Source organism: Moschus berezovskii, chromosome 15, assembly GCF_049115385.1.
Source record: "Moschus berezovskii isolate FMDL1 chromosome 15, NW_MosBer_1.0, whole genome shotgun sequence".
NCBI lineage: Eukaryota > Metazoa > Chordata > Mammalia > Artiodactyla > Moschidae > Moschus > Moschus berezovskii.
The window spans coordinates 36,864,562-36,885,266 of NC_142474.1; the positions used below are offsets into that span (position 1 = coordinate 36,864,562).

The 20,705-nt window shown below is 44.1% G+C and overlaps 1 protein-coding gene across 1 annotated transcript in view; it reads right to left on the reverse strand.

The window, feature by feature from the left end:
- Window positions 1-13,100: 13,100 nt before the first annotated feature.
- Window positions 13,101-20,705, reverse strand: part of CDS2 (CDP-diacylglycerol synthase 2) — a 63,754-nt gene continuing 56,149 nt past the window's right edge. Inside the window, exons 8-13 of the mRNA XM_055431959.2 lie at window positions 19,537-19,624; window positions 18,974-19,042; window positions 17,921-18,073; window positions 16,426-16,545; window positions 15,884-15,987; window positions 13,101-15,642 (exon numbers count right to left, since the gene is read on the reverse strand). Of these exons, the coding sequence (XP_055287934.1) occupies window positions 15,510-15,642; window positions 15,884-15,987; window positions 16,426-16,545; window positions 17,921-18,073; window positions 18,974-19,042; window positions 19,537-19,624 (667 nt within the window). The 3' untranslated portion in view covers window positions 13,101-15,509. The remainder of the gene's footprint in view (window positions 15,643-15,883; window positions 15,988-16,425; window positions 16,546-17,920; window positions 18,074-18,973; window positions 19,043-19,536; window positions 19,625-20,705) is intronic.

Consider the following 20,705-nt stretch of genomic DNA (forward strand, 5'->3'; position numbering starts at 1 on the left):
CAAGATGGTGGAATATTCAATTTCCAGTAGACCATGAGCTTCATTATATGCTAATTGAATACATTAGCTAAATTACACACCTACCAGTACCATGAGGGTTCAGCTGCTGCTGCCATAAAAATGCCAAAATCTGGCCAATGGCCCAATTTCTGGAAAACCTCATCCTTTCCCCTGAAACAGTTGGAATAATCCTTCTACATATTAGCCTATTAAATTATCTAGCCCATAAAAACTAACCATGCCACATTTCAGGGCCTCTCACTTTCTGAGATAGCCCACTTCTTCCCTATCACTCTCTCTCTCTCTGAATTCTTTCTGTGATGAGACATCAAGAACCTGAGCTTCATTAAGTCCTGAGACCAGGTGTGTGAACTAAATTAAAAGATCATGGGTTCAAATCCAAATCTGGGTTCGGGCCAGGTTCAAATCCCAGCATGTGAGCTCAAGTTCCAGTCTGGGTTTTGGCCGGGTTTGAGTCCCAATCTGAGCTGCATGGTTTCACTTCCTTCATTTGTCATTGGAAGACAGAATTTCCACCTAGTGTGTCTCAGCAGGTGCAACAGTTGTGGCTCAGACAAATTTTCACCCTGTGGCTCAGATACTGAAGAAAGATAACTGTTAAATTTTTTCTATTTGGAGTCAGCCAGCTGTCTTACTGATTCTGCTAACAGCACCAACTGTCTAGCTGTATTTCACTGTGTGCGCTGTTCGCTGAACTCAGGGTAGGCAAGGCATGAGCTAAAAGGCTAGAAGAAGACTGGAGGAGCCATAGGAACTGCAGACACATTCATTCTCTCCTGGCTGATGCAGCAGCCGTAGCAGTAGCAGACATGCTGTATTCTCTACTCTCATGGTTGACCCAGAGGACACAGCCATAATGCAGCCTCACCACCATAATGTACCCATAGCACAACACACTCTCCAGGGCTTTCCAGGTGAAGCTTATATATGCTTACAGAACAAAAGTAACCTGTGGTCAAGCGAGTACCCTGTGACATGCATGAACAGTGTTGTATGTGATCTCAGCTGTTATATAATCATTACATAATCATTACTTACAAAATGTGAGGTGAGAGTACATGGGGCAAGACAGCCTGACCACTGCCATCTTAGCTAATTTACTCTTTCCCTACACCAGCTATAGCCCTAAATTCTTCTTGGAGTGGCTGGGCACCAAAGGGGTGCTGCCCTGAGGCATAGGTAGCCACTTCTAATCCTTCTTAAATCTATAGTTAAAAAACGAAGCACACTTTGACTTTCAAACAGGGCATCAGCACTCTACCACTTTACAGCCAAGTGCCATTAGCTTGATTTTTCATTAAGGCCTCGGCTTTCAAATAATTGGGGAGATAGTTTGATAACAAAGAAAGAGTTATTGCCAAGCAACATCTGATTGAGGGGCCAGGACTTGTAAAGAGGATTGTCCTGGAATCCTTGATAATACCCTTGACCAAGTTACTATACCTTTATGAGTCTCAACCTCACAATCTATGAAATAAGTAAAATGTTATTTAGCTCACAGGGATACCATGAGGATTAAATGAAACAGTGCAAAGAAAGTGTCAGGTACGATGTTTGGTCCATGGAAAACTTTCATAAATGTCACTGATGATTAACTACTAATAATCCTCCCCTCAGTGTTATAATGGTCAATTTTAAGTGTCTATCTCTCATACTAACAAAGGCAGATAATTATTTTCTTGCCTTCACATTTTTTTTTTTTTGAGGATAAATAAAAGGATAATTCCAAGCAACTGAATTTTCTCTGACTCCTTTAAGTACTAGAGGTCCAGAGCCCACAGGATAAAAAAAGGAAAGGGAGAGGAGGGGGATAAAGAAAAGGAACTATCTCTGAGTCCAGTGAATGATCAGATGGAGGCTCTGTACAGCAAATTTTCCATTTCCCTAAACGCCTCTGGTTATATTCTGAAAGCTACCACACCTGCTCTCACAGTGTCTTATCAGAATCTTAATTATCACCAATTGTCAGTTTCACAATCTTAACACGCTGACAACAGAAATCATCTGTCAGTGATGCAGAGGAGACCTGTTTTCCTCTCCAATCCCATCCCTCAACCACCACACCACCTCTCCAAATCCAGGTGACATAGGCAAGACAAAGGAAAAATACTGCTCAGTGAGGAGACAGGCTTTCTGGGAACACTTAGCAGGGCAAATGAGGGAGGTGGCCCACCACAGGAAGAGACTGACACAGAGAGAGAGAAAGGAAGGAAGGAAAGAAAAAGAAAGGAAGGAAAGAAGGGAAGGAGGAAGGAGGAAAGAAAGGAGGGAGGGAGGAGAAACGAAGAGAAAGGGGAGAGGGAGGGAGAAGAAGGGCAGGAAGGAAAAAGGGAGAAAGAAAGGAAAAGGGGAAGAAAGTAGGGAGAGAGGGAAGAAATGGAGACAGAAAGGAAGAAAGAAAAAGCCATGGACGGGCTTAATCATAAACTTTAGGACTGGAACGAGGTCTTGCTGTCACTGCCTCCCTCTAGGTACCTGACTCAGTAGTCTTTTAGTCTTTCTTTTCTTTTATAGTTAGCCCTTTCATATTCTGTTCAAGAAATCTTTTCCTCTACAAGTCATGAGGCTGTCTCCTATGTTTTCCTCAACAGCTTTATTATTTTACCTTCACATTTAGACTTAGAACCCATATGGAACTGATCTACAACCCAACTAGAACAGTGTAATGTGAGGTAATCTTTTCACACAGATATCCAATTAATGTACCATATTTATTGAAAAACCACCCTTTTTCCACTGTAACTTTGTCATAAATAAAGTGACCATATGTGTGTGAGTCTATTTCCCAGATTTTAATTCTTTACCAATTTAAAAATTGCTACCTATGTTGCTAGTTGTTTCATCTTTATGCTGCAGGTCCTTGATACCAGTGGTATGGTTTAGTTTTAAAAGGCAGAGTAAATGCTTGGTTTTTCCTCTTTGTTTACTATTCTTAGAAATAGATTGGGCTTATTAGCATCATTCAGTGTGATCAGCTGCATTTTTAAAGTACTGTTAAGAATTTATATATTTAAAATGTAATTAATGTTTCAGTCAACTGTGGTTATCCTCATTGATGTTCAAAATGCCCTATCTTTGGGAGTATCTTTTTGTTGGCTCTGAGGCATTTTGATATGACCCTGTTGTGGGGGATTTGTTTTTTGTTTTGACCATGCAGTGGGGTCTTATGGGGACCAGGGATTGAACCTGGGCCACAGAACTGAAAGCCCTTAATTGTAACCAACAGACCACCATGGAACTCCCAGACCTGTTCTTTTTCAATAGCTCCGTTGCTCTCCGGTATGTTTGTGGCAATAGATAATGGACAGGTAGTGACCCTTTGGGTGGGTGAAAGTTCTACGAGGTAGACTGGTGGCCTCAGAGAGTTCAGTGTGAGCAGCTGCTTGTGTATAACAGATGTGCTCAGGGCAGGTAGCTCCAAGCCTAGAGTAATGTCCCACCCACAACAGGACCATCTCAGGAGTGATCAGGAAGCAGGAGGGAACACTGAAATAATAACTAATACTTATGAAAATGTACTATGTACCAGAAGCTAATCTTAACTTTCTAGAAGTGCTAACACATTTTATCCTCCTCACAATCCATGGGGTGTTAAGTATTATTATCCCCACATTACAGATGAGGAAACTAAAGCACAGAAAATAATTTGCCCAAAGCCACAACATCAAACAAGTAAATGATAGTCATGAGCTGAACTTGGGTGCTCTCCCAACCAAGATAGCAAACAAGAAAAACCATTCATCCTTCATAAGATTTGGTAAGGATGGCTGTGGAGGGGGGTTCCAGCAACAGGAGAGTCTGGACAATGCCATGAAATGTTTAGACAGAGTTAATTTTCATTTCAACTGGCCTTGGGGTACTGATGTCAGTAGACTCAGTTCCCTCCCGTTCCTTCCCAATAGGGTTCCTTTCCCTGTGCCCCTGCCTTCACTGGAGTGTTTGTGCCAGTTCCTTCTCCTGCATCCCCCAGAAATTCACTTACCAAGGTGGCAATTTACAAATAAAAGTTTCTGATGAGTGATTAGTATGTGCTGGGTGCTGGTCAAATGCTTTGTATATTTTCTCAATTATCTCCAATATATAAAACTAGACAGCATATTAAAAAGCAGAGGCATTACTTTACTGACAAAGGTCCGTATAGTCAAAGCTATGGTTTTTCTAGTAGTCATGTATGGATGTGAGAATTGGACTATAAAGAAAGCTGAGCACCAAAGAATTGATCCTTTTGAACTGTCATGTTGGAAAATCTCTGTTGTACTGCAAGAAGGTCAAACCAGTGAATCCTAAAGGAAATCCGTCCTGAATATTCATTGGAAGGACTGATGCTGAAGCTGAAACTCCAATACTCTGGCCACCTGATGGAAAGAACTGACTCTTGGGAAGAGACCCTGATGCTGGGAAAGATCGAAGGCAGGAGGTGAAGGGGATGACAGAGGATGAGATAGTTGGATGGCATCACTGACTCAATGGACATGAGTTTGAGCAAGCTCCAGCAGTTGGTGATGGACAGGGAAGTCTGGTTGCAAAGAGTCAGACATGACTGAACAACTGAACTGATAAGAGAGGAGCAGGCTGAGTGATTGAGTACTTAGTTCAAGGTCACAGTCAGTGACACCTGAGCCAGGATTCCACCCAAATGTGTCTTACTCCAAAGCCTTGTGCCTGTTGTGATCCACCGCTGCCTTCTGCTTGGCCTGGGACAGCACTGCCCTGCTGGGCTGCGCACCAAGTTTTAACTACAGCACACAACGTGCTAAGCAGGCTCCATCTAATGAAGGACAGGTTGGGGGTGGGAAGGGGTAAGAAGGAAGGGTAGTTCTGGTTCTCAAAGCCACTACAGAGCCCCTCAAATTGCATCAGCCAAAACTGTATGTATTATTTTGATATAAAGAACACTATTGGGATAATTGGTAAAACTTGAATAAGGTATGTGTTCTTAGTCGTTCAGTCGTGTCTGATTCTTTGTGACCCCGTGGACTGTAATCTGCCAGACTCCTTTGTTCATGGGATTCTCCAGGCAAGAATATTGGAGTGAGTAGCCATTCCCTTCTCCAAGGGATCTTCCCAACCCAGGAATCAAACCCAGTGTCCTGCATTGCAGGAGGATTTTTCACTATTTGAGCTACCAGAAAGCCCTTGAATAAGGTTACACAACAGTAAAGGCGCATGATGTCTAAAACTTTTGATTTTTAAAAGTGCCTGCATGTGTGTGCATGGAGAGAGAAAAGAGACTGATTAAGCAGACACAGTAAAATGCTAACATTTGGCAAATTTGGGGGAAATGTGTAGGGATTTCTTTATACTGTCTTAAAACATTTCTGTGTATGAAATTACTTCAAATAAAAAGATAAATAATTGTACCTTCAGGAAGCCACCCACCATAGCGCCCTAGGTTCCTAGAACTTTCTCTTATAACTGACATAGTCCATGAAAGTGAATGTCACTCAGTCGTGTCTGACTCTTTGTGATCCCATGGACTATTCAGTCCATGGAATTCTCCAGGCCAGAATACTGGAGTGGGTAGCCTTTCCCTTCTCCAGGGGATCTTCCCAACCCAGGGATCGAACCAAGGTCTCCCACACTGCAGGTGGATTCTTTACCAGCTGCGCCACAAGGGAAGCCCTATAGTCCATGGGAGATTGCAAATTTATTATCCACAGGGCTCCCTCCCTGGTTCTTCTTTAGGATGACAATCATGACCTTGGTAGGTAGGTGCAACTAGTGACAGAAGCCCACGCATCAGTCCATTCTCTGGGGCTTTCCACCCAACTGCCTATCCCCTGAATAACCAAATACAGAAGTCACTCTTGCTTTCCCGCCCCCAACTTCCCCCGCAAGAAATAAAAAAGATAATGATATACTTCCTCCTCTACAACTGCAGCCTCCTTCCCCGGGAGGTAGCAGGTCTGCTGTCAGATGGGATTGGAGCCATCTGAAGACAAGCTCCACCCAGGTCCATATCCTGGCCTGAGAGCTGGATAGTCTGAGTTTCTGAGGAAAGAAAATCTCTTTAAAGGGGTGGAGGGAGTGGCGCTAGCTGCAGAGAATTGGATCCTCAAGTCAAGAAAAGGTGGCAGGGAGTTGGGGGCTCAGCTGTGGACCTCAACTCTTCAATGATTTCATCCAGTATCCCAGCTCTTACAGAATAATATCCACTGTGACCATGCCCCTGGCCTGGACATCCCCAAACAGATATTTCACAGGCATGTGAGACCTACTGCATCCAAAACCAAAATATTGATCTTCCCTCTGGTCCACCTCATACCCCAAGTCTGTCTTCACACCACAGCCTTCTTCAGCTCAGAAAAACAGTAATTCTATTCTTTAAGTTGCCAAGGTCAACAATGTCACAGCCATCCTTGACTCCCCCTCTACTCTCTGCAGCCATGTAGAACCCTTCAGCACATTCTGAGGATATGACAATTTCTCACAGCATCACCGGAGCTCGGCCCCCATCCTCTCTTGCCCGATTGCTGCTGCTCCCTTCTCCTGCCCGTGCTCATCTGAAATCTAGTCTGAGCACGGTAGCCAAGTGACCCTTTGAAAACAAACATCAGATCAAGTCATTCCTTTGCTCTAACTCTCCAACAGCTTTTCATGTTGCTCAGAGTACAAGCCAGTGGCCTTGGCCCTGCGTTACCCACACTCTTTGGGACCTCATTCCTTGCCATCACTCTCTCCCCACTCGCCCTGTTTCATCCACCACTGCTGCTCCTGAAGGCAAAAGTGTCTGCATTTGTTCTGCACCTGCCTGGGACTCCCTCCCCCACCTCCCTCAGGCATGCGTCCATTTGCCCAAACATCACTGTGGTACAGCAAGGCCCTTCCTGAGGGCCCTGTTTACAACTGCAGCCTCTTCCCAGCAGCATTTTCTGTTCCCCTCTCCCAGCTACAGTTTCTCCATCCACACGCCTTTTTCACATGCTTGCCACCTTCTCCAAAATGAGCCCCATGAGAACAGTGATTGTGCCAGCTTTATTTTTTGCAGCTTCCCCAAGATCCAGCCAGGGTCTAGCACAGCGAAGGCACCCCACAAATCTTTGTTGAATGGATGGAGGGCATAAAGATCTGGTTGTGGGGGCCTTCAGGTGGCAGGATACCAGATGCAGACAGTTACAAAGGTGCCCTGGGAGGTGGCTGCTGACAGCACTGACTCAAGAGTGAGTAGACAGACCTCACAGGCCTGGACCAGGAGAACCTTCAGTCAGTGGACTGAAGACCAGGGACCTCCTTGGCTCCAGCACCACAAGAGCCCATGAGAGCAAGGTAGTAAAGGAAGACTGCTAACGCCGGGGTTCTCATCAGTCATAGAAACTGGTGGCTTGGAGTCAGCTTTAGTTGGATTTAGGAAAGTAAACGCAGTATCTTTTAAACCTTGAGCGTTGGGAAGCAATTCATTGCAGAAATCCCACCATTTAGGGTCCCACCGACTCGATGGACATGAGTTTGAGTGAACTCTGGGAGTTGGTGATAGATAGGGAGGCCTGGCGTGCTGTGATTCATGGGGTCGCAAAGAGTCAGACACGACTGAACTGAACTGAACTGATAGGTGAGAAAGACAGAGGCCCCTGTTCAAAAGGCAAGCAACCCTGTCCTACTGGCCCAAGGCATTAGTCCCAGGACTTCAGACCCAGGGCAGCCCTTACCCTCCCACCAGGGCCAGTGTCACCGGGAAAGCAGTCCTGGGGTGGGGAGCACATAGACCTCCCAGTCGGGTGCTGCTGCTGCTGGGACAATAAGATGGGCAGAAGCCAGGGAGGGAGAGATGCGGAATCAGGCAGGGGAAACATCATTGCAAAGGCTAGAAGACAGAGCAACCGGGACAAAACGGGGACAGCAGGAGTGCGGCTGTGAGAGGCGAGACCTGAGAATGGGTTCAGATGGGGAAGGGGCGGACTCAGCAGCAAGCCTCAGCCAAGGTCACAGGAAGGCACCAAGCAGATAAATCTCACCCCACTATCGTGTAAGGATGGAATGAGCAAAGGCGACTAGGCAGCAGGGAGCCAGCTGGCAGTCAGGATGAATCTGAAGAATACTTAGAAGGCAGAATGGGCAGGCCTTGGTCACTGACGAGATCACTCCTAGAACAGAATTGATGGTGGTCAAGTAATACTGGACTGGGGCAGGTCCTGGGTTTGGCCATGCAAAGTTCACATGAAGAGATCTCACAGGGCCATGAGGTTAGGGATATAGACTTGGGAATCGCAGGACTGTGATGACGAGAGCCCTGAGAGTGGGCAAGAATACCCAGTAGAGCATTCAGTGGGGGGGGGGAGAGAGTCTCTGGCAGAATCTACCATCTCAGGGCAGGACTGATGGGAGGAGAGATGCCCAGAAAAGCAACTGAGGAGGAGCAGCCAAGCTAGGAGGAGGAAAGGCGGAAAGCTGGAGAGCAAGTGGTGAAGGTCAAGGGCGGAGGATGTCTCTAGAAGCAGGGATTGGTTGCAGCATCCTGGAAAGTGACACTGGTTCCATACAAATAACCCCCATATCTCATAGCAAGTCAGCACTCCCCCCATCAGATACCACAAACGATCTAGAGTTTAACAAGTGTTTATTTGTGTAGTAGGAAGATCCAGATATATAAATACGAATACTTTCCAAGGTACAGTTTATCATGATCTGACACTGCACTGAAAGAGAATCAGTTCAATACTGATCAGACAGTGCACAGAGAAAGGTCAGCTGTGGCAAAAACACACTGATTTAGTGAAATGCCAGAGGCAGGGCCAAGACAAAAAAAAAGTGAAAGTGTTCATCGCTCAGTCGGATCCAACTCTATGCAACCCCATGGACTGTAGCCCACAGGCTCCTCTGTCCATGGAATTATCCAGGCAAGAATACTGGAGTGGGTAACCATTCCCTTCTCCAGGGGATCTTCTTGACCCAGGGATCGAACCCAGGTCTCATGGACTGCAGGCGGATTCTTTACTGTCTGAGACACTGCAGTGGGCTTCATTTGACTACAAGGCACTTCCCAGTGGGGCCAAGGAGATCATTTCTATGTTTGGGGAAACCTTCTCATTAAACAGACTTCCAGGGTGAACAGAACTGAGAAAGTGCCTGACTCACCCAACACCACTAGGCTTCCCAACAATCTTCAATAGAGGGGCCTCTTCTCTCTAAACTTTTGTCTTCCCCTCCTGTTTTTAGAAAAGTATTAAACATCAATAAAAATTAAAACTTGGTATCATCATCAACTCCAGAAGAGAATCCACAATCCATGAGCACTGAGTCTCCATGGATGGCCTTCTGAGCCCAGTTCCTGGTCCCCACACCCACAAGACACATAGAGCTGGCCTCTCCTCTACCCATGCTTTTCTTGCCACCACCCTTGGGGCTTCTCAACAGTGCTCTCTGGCTGGACAACAACAAACCACTGTACCCTGCCCGTGCCTTTTTTCCTCTCGGCTCCAAGTCCTTTGATTATACTGGCCCTGATGCCTGCCCAGCTCTTTCCCTTTGTAATCAGCTCCCGGATACCCAGCCACTGTGACATAAGGCAGCCACGCAGAGCTGTGTCTGTGGATTTAAATGCAATAGCACATAAGGGACATTCTTATACGAAGATGTATGTTTATTCTCAACCCTCTTCCTATTCTGGCATTCCCTGGCACAAACCCAGCAAAACCAGCACAGGAACTTACTGGAGGTGAGAAATGGGTACTCCAGCAGCCGAGGACAGGGACTGCACTGTGGGTGATGTCAGCAAAGAATTTCACCAGCTGCTAAACCAACTACAGCCTCTGAGCACTACATAAGGGACGTGCTCAGGAAGTTTCAAAGAGCTCGGCCCTGCCCGATACCTGGGAGACCACAGCAGAAGCAACTTTAGCGCAAGGCCCACAGGGTCCCTGCTCCCAGTTTGGAGCCATTTTTTTCTCTACAGATAAAAAGCTGCCTAGGTCTATTAGATTTAACAATGAGTGAGGAAGTGCCAGTGCCAGGCCTTGCAAGCACACATCCAGAAGAGTGGGAGGGCAGGCCCAGGATAAGTCCATCACAGCAGCTGCTTACCATCCCTCCACAAGCATGTTCCTGCTTCCTGTCATAATCATTACTTCATCAATTAACTGAAAGGGAGAGACTATCACTTAAACACAATGGGCCCTTGGGACTGGTCTTCATTCCACACTAACACTCAGGAAACAGTTCAGTCAAGCCAGTGGTTCTAGGTCATTATTATTCTATCCACTCAAGAACTTCATGGATCCCTCCTGTCAATGCCATTTCTTCAATGAAGAATGGTCTACTTCACACATATCCTCCTCCACTCCTCTGTCTGCATTCAGAAAACTAAAAGAAATAGTTTTCGTTCAATGTAGTGCATAGTCTCCACTCATGAATCACCCCTGTGATCCTTTGCTAACCTAGAATCCAAGAGACAACCCCATCATCTATCCCCAAGTGGCCACCTGCCATCTACCCTGTTATCACTCTAAAGAAAGCAGGAAACACAAAGCCCCTGACTTGTTATATGTAAGGACGTAAGTGAAAACGTTTAGGCCTTCCCTCTGTATTGTCATCTGCTACAGAGGTCTCTCTCCCACTGCTCTTGGCCCCCACCACGTCCACCTGCCCAGAGGAGCAGGTTCCTGAGCTGTGTGCACAGAGGAGAGGGGATCACTGAGTCAACTCACAGGGAGGGCGGCACCACTGGGCAAGAGGAAAGGGCCTCCTTCCCCGTGGAAATCAAACCAGGGGCAGCAGGAGGTGAGCAAGACCTCAGGCAAACCATTCCTACCAGGAAGGGAGAATTCAGGAACATGTCTACATCCTCGTTTCATCAGGCTGGCTTTCTAAATGAAGCGGGAAGCACTCAGCTGCTGCAGGCAGGTGTTTAGGTTGGATTGCTTCTCTCTGAAGGAGAATGTGGTCACTGTCTAGACTTTGAACAGCCGGGCTGTGTACAGGGTAGGGGCAGTGTAGTGCCTGAGAACCAGTCTCCAGAATTACACAACTCTGGGTTCAAGTTACCAGCAGGATTCAATAAAAAGCCAGTACAATAATGTAATTAGCCTCCAATTAAAATAAATAAATAAATAAACAACTATGTGTCAGGCACTGTGCTAAATGCTCACGTGCATTCTCTCAAAATCCTCACAACAGTCCTGAAAGGGAGGCACTATGATCAGAGCCAAGTGAGTTGGAATTGTACCTAGTAACCTGCCCAAACGCAGGGCTATTTGAGCCCAAAGTTTATCTTCATAACCACTGCACTTAGCCCGTCATGATGCCTCATTTTCCCTATGTATAAAATGGAGATAATACCCAATCAAAGGTGTGTTTTGGATTAAAAGAGATAATGTATTGTTAGCACTGTGTCTGGCACTTTTAAGTACTATTATTGCAATTATTAATAAACACACTGCTAGTAACTTAATGACTCAAGTAAAAAGGAGCCTCAACAGATAGGCATTTGGTAAGAGGGGAAGCAGAGGCAGGGTTTTCAAGAGCCAATGGATGTGAAAGCCACTGGCCATGAAATTCTAGACTTCACCTATTCTGGCATTCTATTCTTATAAATTATCTACATGTCCTAAAACACCAACACTTCAGCACCCAAAGTGTACCTCCCAAGCCACCCTCCCAGCCGAAATCTCTTTGCCTTTGAAAACATGGTGACACGTGTGGACAGGTGAAAGCTTTACTCTGTCAAGGGGCAGTCACAGGTAAGAACAGCCTCTACCCCACCTGGGAGCCCATGTGAATAAGGTCACTGCTGGTCAACCTGAAAGGGTTAAGGGACAGAACAGAAAGATGGAACCACCTTCAAATAGAAATAGGCAGTCAGCAGCTGGGACTACACTCCTTGCTGAGAATGGGCCCATCTTCCACAGGGAATGTGGGTAAGCAGGGTCCAGGATCAAGAGGAGGTAGGCCTGGATGAGCCCTTAAATTAGGCTCATTATCCCCACTTGGTCCAAGTTCAGTACCCTGTGTAGGTTGTGTCACAAGGCCCCCATCCAACAAGGGCAAACAAGTCAGGAGGTGGGAGTGGGAAGCTCTTTAATAAGCAAAAGCTGGGTAACTGCATGGAGAGTGATCAAGGGAAAAGAAGTTTGTTTTGACCAAGACAAGGGCAGAATAGTGCCTAAGAGTCAAACTCTCTCTTCAGAGCTGATATTTTTTTCCAGATACTCTTTCAGAGCCCCTGCTGCAGAGAAGCACAGTAGGTTGGCCCATGGTTTGTTGTCTTGTGATGTGTGTACAAGTCACCTCGACATCCTCCTCATAGCCTTTTCTTCCCACCTTGACTGTAGAATAGGAACCCTGGGCCTAAGGGAAACTATCCCCTCCATACTCCCCACTTTCCTCAGCACATAATCTCAATGCACAAGAAAGGTTGGCACAACTTAAGTAACTCCCAAAACAAAAGGCAATGGTGCCTAAGATGTCAGTGACCCAAGAAGAAGTTTCAGGTGTGCCACATCTATTAGAATAATTCAAATCTACTTCCTTGGAAACAAACCTTGGGCAGGCTTCTTATGGAGCAAGGCCACTGCTTTCCAGTTTTCTAAGCAATGACACTCTTTGCCCTGAGTCAATCACACACCCCTGACCCCCGGCAATGTCAGGGATGCTCCTGAGCCTGGTAGGGTCTCACTGACAGTCTGAGGATCTGAACTTAAGGATCCATTCGAATCAGTCTCCAGCTAACTCAGCAACTAGTTCACACAAATCAAAGGGTCTGTTTAGTCTCTATTCAAGTATATTTTTGGAATCGCCTTATACAATATAAGTTACAGGATAAAAAGCCCAGTGGGGAAAAAATAAAATACCATAAATTGTTTCAAAGTCTACCTGTGTAAAGTTAAAAATTACATTTTGCCCCTTCTGGAAAAGACATTAGATTTTAAACCTACTAATTTCAAGTTTCCCCCAAGCCTTCAGCTTCCTCATCAGCAAAGTGCTCATGCCTTTCACCTGAGATAACTCAGAAGGCTATTGTGAGAAAGTACTGAATTCAAATTGGAAAACAAAACAAAACAAAAATCTCTAAATAAGGGCTGCACAAAATCAAGTGGGAAACATAAAACCATACAGGGAAGAAACTGAATTCATGACAAGAGAGGGCATACAATTTGTCACATTTTATTTCTCACACACACAAAAAAATGGATCTAGAGCAAGTTATGCCACTCATTAAGATGTGCACAGCTGTGCGTTACAACAGTCTCTGGAAACTTGTCTGTTTGGTGAAAGATTTTCAATAAATGGGAGAAAGAAAACCAATGCGCTATATAGACACAAGGTGGTGTCTGTCTCCTGGCTACTTCCTATGAAATTCCCCTATTTCACCAGAAAGCATGTGGGAAATCAGAAGAAAACAAAACCCGAGCTGACCCTCGGGCTCTCTGGATGGCAACTCTGTTGAACTTCCAGCTGCCATTTCCTGGAACCCTCAGCAGCAGCCACATCCACAGGTATGTGCCAGGTTCCCTGATCCCAAAGGTGGCCCTATTCAAAGGTGGCTCTCTGCTGCGAGGTCCCAGCTGAGATTTCCTGTCCTCAAGGACCCACCTATCTGCCCACAGTGGGGCACCATGAGACAAATGAAGTGCTATTCTATCTTTGGTTTGGGGAACCAAGTTCATTCTTCATTCAGAAAACTAGATTCATTACTCTACTCCACTCTAAGGTTTATTGCTGAGGACAAGCATTTTAAAGAAAAGTATTTAGAAAAAGCCTGTAAGCACTTGATTTTTGCATGCCCAGGACATGACTCAATCAATACCTGCAAGCAGCCTCTGATACGTACACTTGCTCAGCCAGAATCATGGAATATGGGAATTAGAAGACAGCTCAGAAAATGAGAATCCACAGAGTGATGTGTCCTGCCCAGTGTCACATGGCCAGCACTGAAAACACATTCTGTTTTTAAGAGGGCCTTAGACTTAGAAAAGCCATTTACTGAAACGGAAATAAAAGTTCAGAAGAAAGAAGCTGCTGCATGTAGAAGGTCACACAGTGACTGTGAACAGAGACATCAAGAGGGGTCTGGCCTGTGCTGGACACTTCAGTGATTTGGGCTGGCTGCAGGCATGCACAGATACAGTAAGGTTGAGATAAACCCAAAGAAAAGCAGCACCAGCCCAAGGTGCTGAAACAAGCTGTTACACCCCCGTTTGGCAATGAGAACCACCATGGCACAGAATGATGAAACACCCATGAGATCTGGGCACCAATCGCTCTCTCCTCTACCCCCTTGCTTATTATCCTGACAAAGAATGTATATTCCAAAAGTCAACCTCACTCTTCTAATTAAAAGGAAAAAATAAATAAATCACAATTTAAAAAGAAAAAGGTCCCCCTGTAAAATACAAACTACATTTAAACTGGTCACATTATACAAGTGTGCATTTAATCTTCAGAAGCTTCAAACCTCAGGGCTGGGTTATGCAGAATTGTAAGCAGGACTTTGTGGTTTCAGTGACGAAGTCATGGTACAATTGAAATCACTGTAAGAAATAAGTGATTTTCAAAGCACACACACAGATATACACTTGACTTAAGAGTAATATATATATATATATTAATATATACAACACAGCAGCTACATGGGTGGTCAGCCAGGTCAAGGGCATGGGTATGTGAACAAGAAGCCCTCTGCTCCCTGCCTAAGGAGGAAGCCCCCAGAAAGGATTCAGCAGCAACAAGTCTATAGCACAAATGTGAACAGCATCATCCCTGAAAAGACCCAGTTAGCCAACTGCCCTATAGGAGCCACTTGAGCCTAAACCCTGTGGGAAAAGACCTAGTTACATCCTACAGCATACATCCTACTGCGTACACTTGAAATAGAACAGTGTGGCTTTTTTCCAGACTATTATAATTTTTCATGCTTTTTGAAAAAAATTAAAACTGAAACCTTCTTCAGTCTGTGATGAAGTGAGGTGAATCCATATCAAAAAGCAGAGCTCATAGTCCACAGGATTTCGTGAACAGAATGCTTATCTGATTAATAAGCCTTCATCCTTCTTCTCTCAGAAGGCAACCCTCCTGTAGCTCCAAGGCAGGGATTATTGAGAAGCCCAGGAAAAGCACTCCAGTAGTAAAGACATCCAAGCTGTGCACCTCTTCCCTGCTGGGGGTCAGCTACAAAGACAGTTGGTGGTGGGGGGGCCTAAACTAGACAAACACAGATGAATGAGTGTCCACTCTGATCAGGCCCAGAAATGGAAGCTCCAGCTTAGGAGCTGGAAGTACCAAGCAGGCACTCCAGAGCTGGGCAACACTGTCTTCCAAGATGTTAAAAGCTTTGGTTTTAAAAACAAAAATTGACTTCTTTCCAACTCAAAGCTATAGGTTACTCACAACCCAAATTATAAGCATATGGACTGTATACACAGATTTTTTTTTTTAAATCCACAAATAGAAACACTGGTTAAAAAAAAAAAAAGTGAGTTGAAGCTTGTCTTTGTCCAGCTAGGCTTGTCCTGCCCCTCACTCAGCCCTGTTTTTGCTCTCCTGGCCCTGGGTGGCCCCTACTTGTCCTCTGTGGCAGCTGTCAGCATCCCCTTGTCGGTCAGGTGAGACTTGAGCGTGTTGAAGATATGGAGTTGCTGATCTGGCCTCAAGGTCAGGAACTGCTGAACCAGCTTACTTGGGTTTGGGCCCCTGCAAGAGGATGAAGAAACAATACTGAGCAAAGCAGGAGCCAAGCAACTTCAAGGGCCTGATTATTTTAGTGGCTGTTCCCTTCTTGGATTCTCTACTAATGGAGGATAGGGGACCTCAGAGAATCCATAACTAATAGCAACTGAAAACTGCATTCATATTTGGGATTTTTTCACTCAAACTGAGAAGTAGATGAAATTCTAAAATCCTTCAACTTGGTTCAGATGGAAAGGTACTATACCTGATAAAACTAGCAATATACACATTGACAAAGGTGGCCATCAGATACTGGCAGTCAAAGCGATCCATGATGCCTCCGTGGCCAGGAATGGTATTGGCAAAGTCCTGTTAGAGGAAGGAAAGGATTGGTAAGCCTGGTTTCATCCAAGTCAAAGCCTTGTCTATGGTCACACCTCGGTGTCTAGCACCTACTTTACTCAATAGCTGAGGGCAACAGGAAGTGAGAAGTATTGATTCAGGTGCTGAAGCTATGATATACAATCTTATTAAATTATAAAATGTCTCTTTTGAAGAAAGATTAACATAAAAGATTATCATAAAACTGAAATCCAACCATGGAATTTTCTTAGAAACAATGCATCTTCCTTTATCCTACTTAAATTCCATGCATGGGTGAAGAGCACACATTAACAGTCAGGGTTCACAGCCTGGTATTTTGAAGGGGGTGGTAGTTGATGAGGTGAGACAGGAGGAGGAAGGCAGAAGATGGTGAAAAGGGGCCTGAGTGGGAGACAACGAGAGGAACAAAAAGGGTTTTCCTACTTTGATTTTAAAGGCTCGTTTGAATCCACTAGCGAAGAACCCTCCGAAGGGGCCGATGAGCGAGGCAAAAGTAGAGAGGGCAATGCTGTGAATCTGGAAGGGGTACATCCGGACTGTTTTCTAAAAAGAATGAAATCAGTTCAGATGCCTGCAAGTCCAGGTTTATTACTTGTTACCATTAAAAAAAAAAAGACAAACCACCTCTTTATGAAACTATATCTCCCCCCCAAAATTAGAAAAAAGACTGGTTTAGGAGTTCTGTTTCTGCTAAATCTCTAATACACTGCTTAACAGAGGACATTAAAACATATTATGCATTCAGTCTACAGCAATGTTTTGTTTGAAGTATATGAAGAAAATTCAGTCCTACAAGGATACATCATTGAAAAAAGGAAGATTATTTTAGCACTGTCTTTTCAGATAATTACAGGGATTCTTTTATGATACTACACCAAAACTTGACAAGTGATAGGTTTCTAAAAAGTTGGTGCAAAGTGGAATCTGAAATCCTATCAATAATTTTTTTGGACTCTCACATTAAAATCCACTGGTCTATACTGCACTTAGAATAGATCATTTTATCCATGTATGACTGTGTAACACCATGCATTGGCCATTTCAAAAATACTGGTTTAATGAGTTACATAAATCAGCCATATGTAGACACATTTTGCCATACAATGTCAAAATGTCATATGTTAAAATCACCACAGATCCCATCAGAAAAGTCTTTAAATATTAAGAAGTTATCAAACTTACATGGCAGGTATATACTTTCCAAAATTCTAATTTTTACTTGAAAACCAAATTTTATCATTTTTAACAATTACTGTCAGTTGTTTTCTGGAAGTGACAAATCTCACTTTGTTTCTTTTTAAGAAAAATGTCAGCCAAAAACCCATATATGAAAACCTATAGTTTCTCATTTCTTTTCAATTAAAATTTATGTCCCCATAAAAAAGCTGCCAGTACAGCTCAGAACTCAAACAGGTGCACACAAACTCTTCCTTTAGGTAAGCACTGTCCTGCAGCATTCAGCAGAAGTATTTTATGTATACTTTCCATTTTGGCACATGAATCCGATGACAGTCCAGTTTGGTGCCACTGCCTTCACTCATGCTAAGGTGTCAGCAGGCTTACCCACCACTGTTTTTACACCACCATGGCAAATGACAAAATGAAAAAGCAAATGATGTCATTAAGTTATGAAGAAAACAATTGTGATCTCACAGATACCCTCAAAGCATCTCAGGGTGCCCCAGGAACCAAAAGCACACTTTCAGAACTCTGGTCTTATTAATTTGAGGTAGGAGGAAACATCTCTTCCTGTCCTCACCCTGAACTGACTTAAGCAACTCTCTTCCATCCTGGGGTTTACAGCTTTGGGGAGGGAAGAAGCTAGATTTTTTGAGGGAAGGCAGTAGTGGAGAGGGGGCTATCTCTTTGTAGTCACTAACCAGCCACGGATCATTTGCCCCATGTGAGTGGCACATACCCAGCCAATGATTGATTGGATCACCCCAGGAATGTTGTACTCCTGCAGCCGAAACAGCCCCGAGGGCTCACAGTCCACAGTGAAGCTGTTGGTATCATTGTTGTACTCCACAGGGCAGACAAAACATCTGTACCCAGACATCACATAGGACAGCTGAGGATGAGAACAGACCGACAAAGGAGACAAGTTCCAGACATCTTGCCTGGGCAGTAGGCACCTGGTTAGGCCATGCTCCTCACAGTACCTAGCACCCTAATTGCAACCTATGCACTGAATCAGAGGTTCATGTTTCACCATATGTGTTATTTTACCTGAATTCTGGGAAAAATGAAAAAGAGGCTTATGGTCTACTGAAGCCTCACATGTATTTGCTCAAACAACCAGATCCTGAATAAATCCAGGAAAGACCTAAAGGAATCTGGGCAAGAACTATAAGAAGTTTTGTCCTATTTGGAGGCCGTATGGTTCATTTTTCCCAGGATCTCTTAATTCGAAATGACAAGTGGTGAGGGGAGCAGTATAGTGAGAGGGCGACAACCAGGAAGAAAGGAGCAGAAGACCACTAAATAGGCGAGTGAGTCTTGAAGGACAGCTAGACAACTCTGAAAGGGGAGAGACTGACTTGAAGGTCAGAAGCAGGGAATAGTGCTCTAAAAAGGGGTGGTAAGTCACTCCCCTCCAGGCAAGGCACACGCAGGAGAAAATCTGGGTTAGAATGGCATGTCCCACCTCACCTCTTACTCTCAGGCAAAGTAACAAAAGCCTGAACATGAACACCATCTCCTGAGTGTCACCAGGCCTCGCCAGCATGAGAGGACTACAAGTTGTACATAGCCTCTGCTCCTCTACTGCCAAGACCCTGCTTGAAGACTGGCAGATAAAGGACAGCTGATGCTGCCTGTGCCATGTTCACGCCCTGCTACAGGGCAAGGTTACCATTCAGCAGCACAGAGTCCTTGGCCTTGGGACACAAGCTCATTAACCCGGGATGGGCTCTGGAGGTGGGTGGGAGGCCTCTACCCAACCCTCACCCAGCTGGGAGCCACTACCTACCAGAAGGCCAAAGACCACAGTAGCAAAGAAGCCCCCAATGAAGCCTTCCCAGGTCTTCTTCGGGGACAGCTGTGGACAGAGAGCAAGTTCTTAACAAAATGCATTTTGATAACTCTGGCTTTGGGAATAATGATTGTTTAAAGTCTTTCTACTATTAAAAAACCTCATTCAATTAACCACTTCACTTTCTAAAATACCCATACTTGGTTTCCCTGTATAGCCTGAGAGCCCTCAGTGTCCTTTCTGTTTCAATTGGTCAAATAATTTAATTATAAAACAGTAAACTAATTAAATGACAACTTTCAAATTCAGTTCAAAGCCCCAAAAGTGTACCTACACAGTCTATAAAATATTTTCTCTATCAGCTCTTTATTTTTTTCCACATGAGTAACTGTTAAGTCTTCCTGTGGCTTTTTTCTTCAATCTAATTTATTACTAGCCTTTCTCCAGGATAACATGAAGATGTACACGCCATGCAGATCTCTTCTGTCTCCCAAGCTGATCTACTTGAAAGCACTACCCTCGGCTCACGGTAACGGTCCATGTTAGGGTGATCCGTTTACCTTGATGAGTGGGGTCCGACCAAAGAAGAAGCCAAACATATAGGCCATGATGTCATTACAGATCACACAAGAAATGGGGACAATGAACCTAGGAAATTAAACCAAAATAAGAATCAACTCTACCAAGATGATACCTCCAAAGTCCACAAAACAATGCTATTCATAAATTTCAGTACCAAAATAACCAAATAGTACTTATTACCCATTAAGGAATAAGTTCAAAAGAAAAAAAACACCACCTGGCACACAGCAGCATTCGAATGTTTACTGAATGACTACTGAATAAATGGAGGTGGTATTCTATAAAAAATGTCATGCTCATTTTTCATTACAAAGTAATATAAAATTTTTAAGTATACAGAAAAGAAAAAATTAAAAGTTGTCCTTGTTTCCCCATTCCTATCTCCATTCTCCAAAATAACTACTTTTAATAATTTCTGACTCCTCTTCTTCTAGTAGTTACCTCCATTATTCTGTTACATTTATTACCTATTTCATAATTGACTTTTTTTTTTCACTGTTTATTACTAGCTCTAATGAGCCCAACTTTCCCCCAGGACCACACAGATAACAAGACCAAGATTTGATATGTAAGTGCATGTAGCCAGATTTCTCCTCTGCCTCCTTCTGCTAGTGGTCTGATCAACTCTACCACAAAAAAAGGGGAGACAGTTTCCACACTTGTACCATCTCTCTCTTCTCCTCACTCTCTATTCTGACAGTCACTTTTTAAAATTTTTTTAATTTCCACTATAGTTGAACATAATATACATAAATCCTAGCCCCTCAACTACAAGCTTTATTTTTCTGACTCCCTGTTTGTTAAGGGAGAGATTTAAAACACCTATATCGACCCAACCACCCGTATTATTTACTTTGTTGAGGCTTCCAGCACATATTCTCTGCTCTACAACTGTAATCAAGTCTTGAAGGTTCCATCTAAAAACCAATAATTAGAGATTTTAATGATTCACTCTAGAACAAAGTGGTATGGTCCAGCCCTAAAGATGAGAACTTAGCATGAGCCTCTCTTTGGAATTACTTAACAATACTCTGAAAGAGAGGAAGAGTATGTCTTCCCATTGTTTTAAACATAATAATGCCCTCACAGTATGCCATTATCATTGTTTTAAACATGATAATGCCCTAAGGCTCTAAAGAACCTCTTG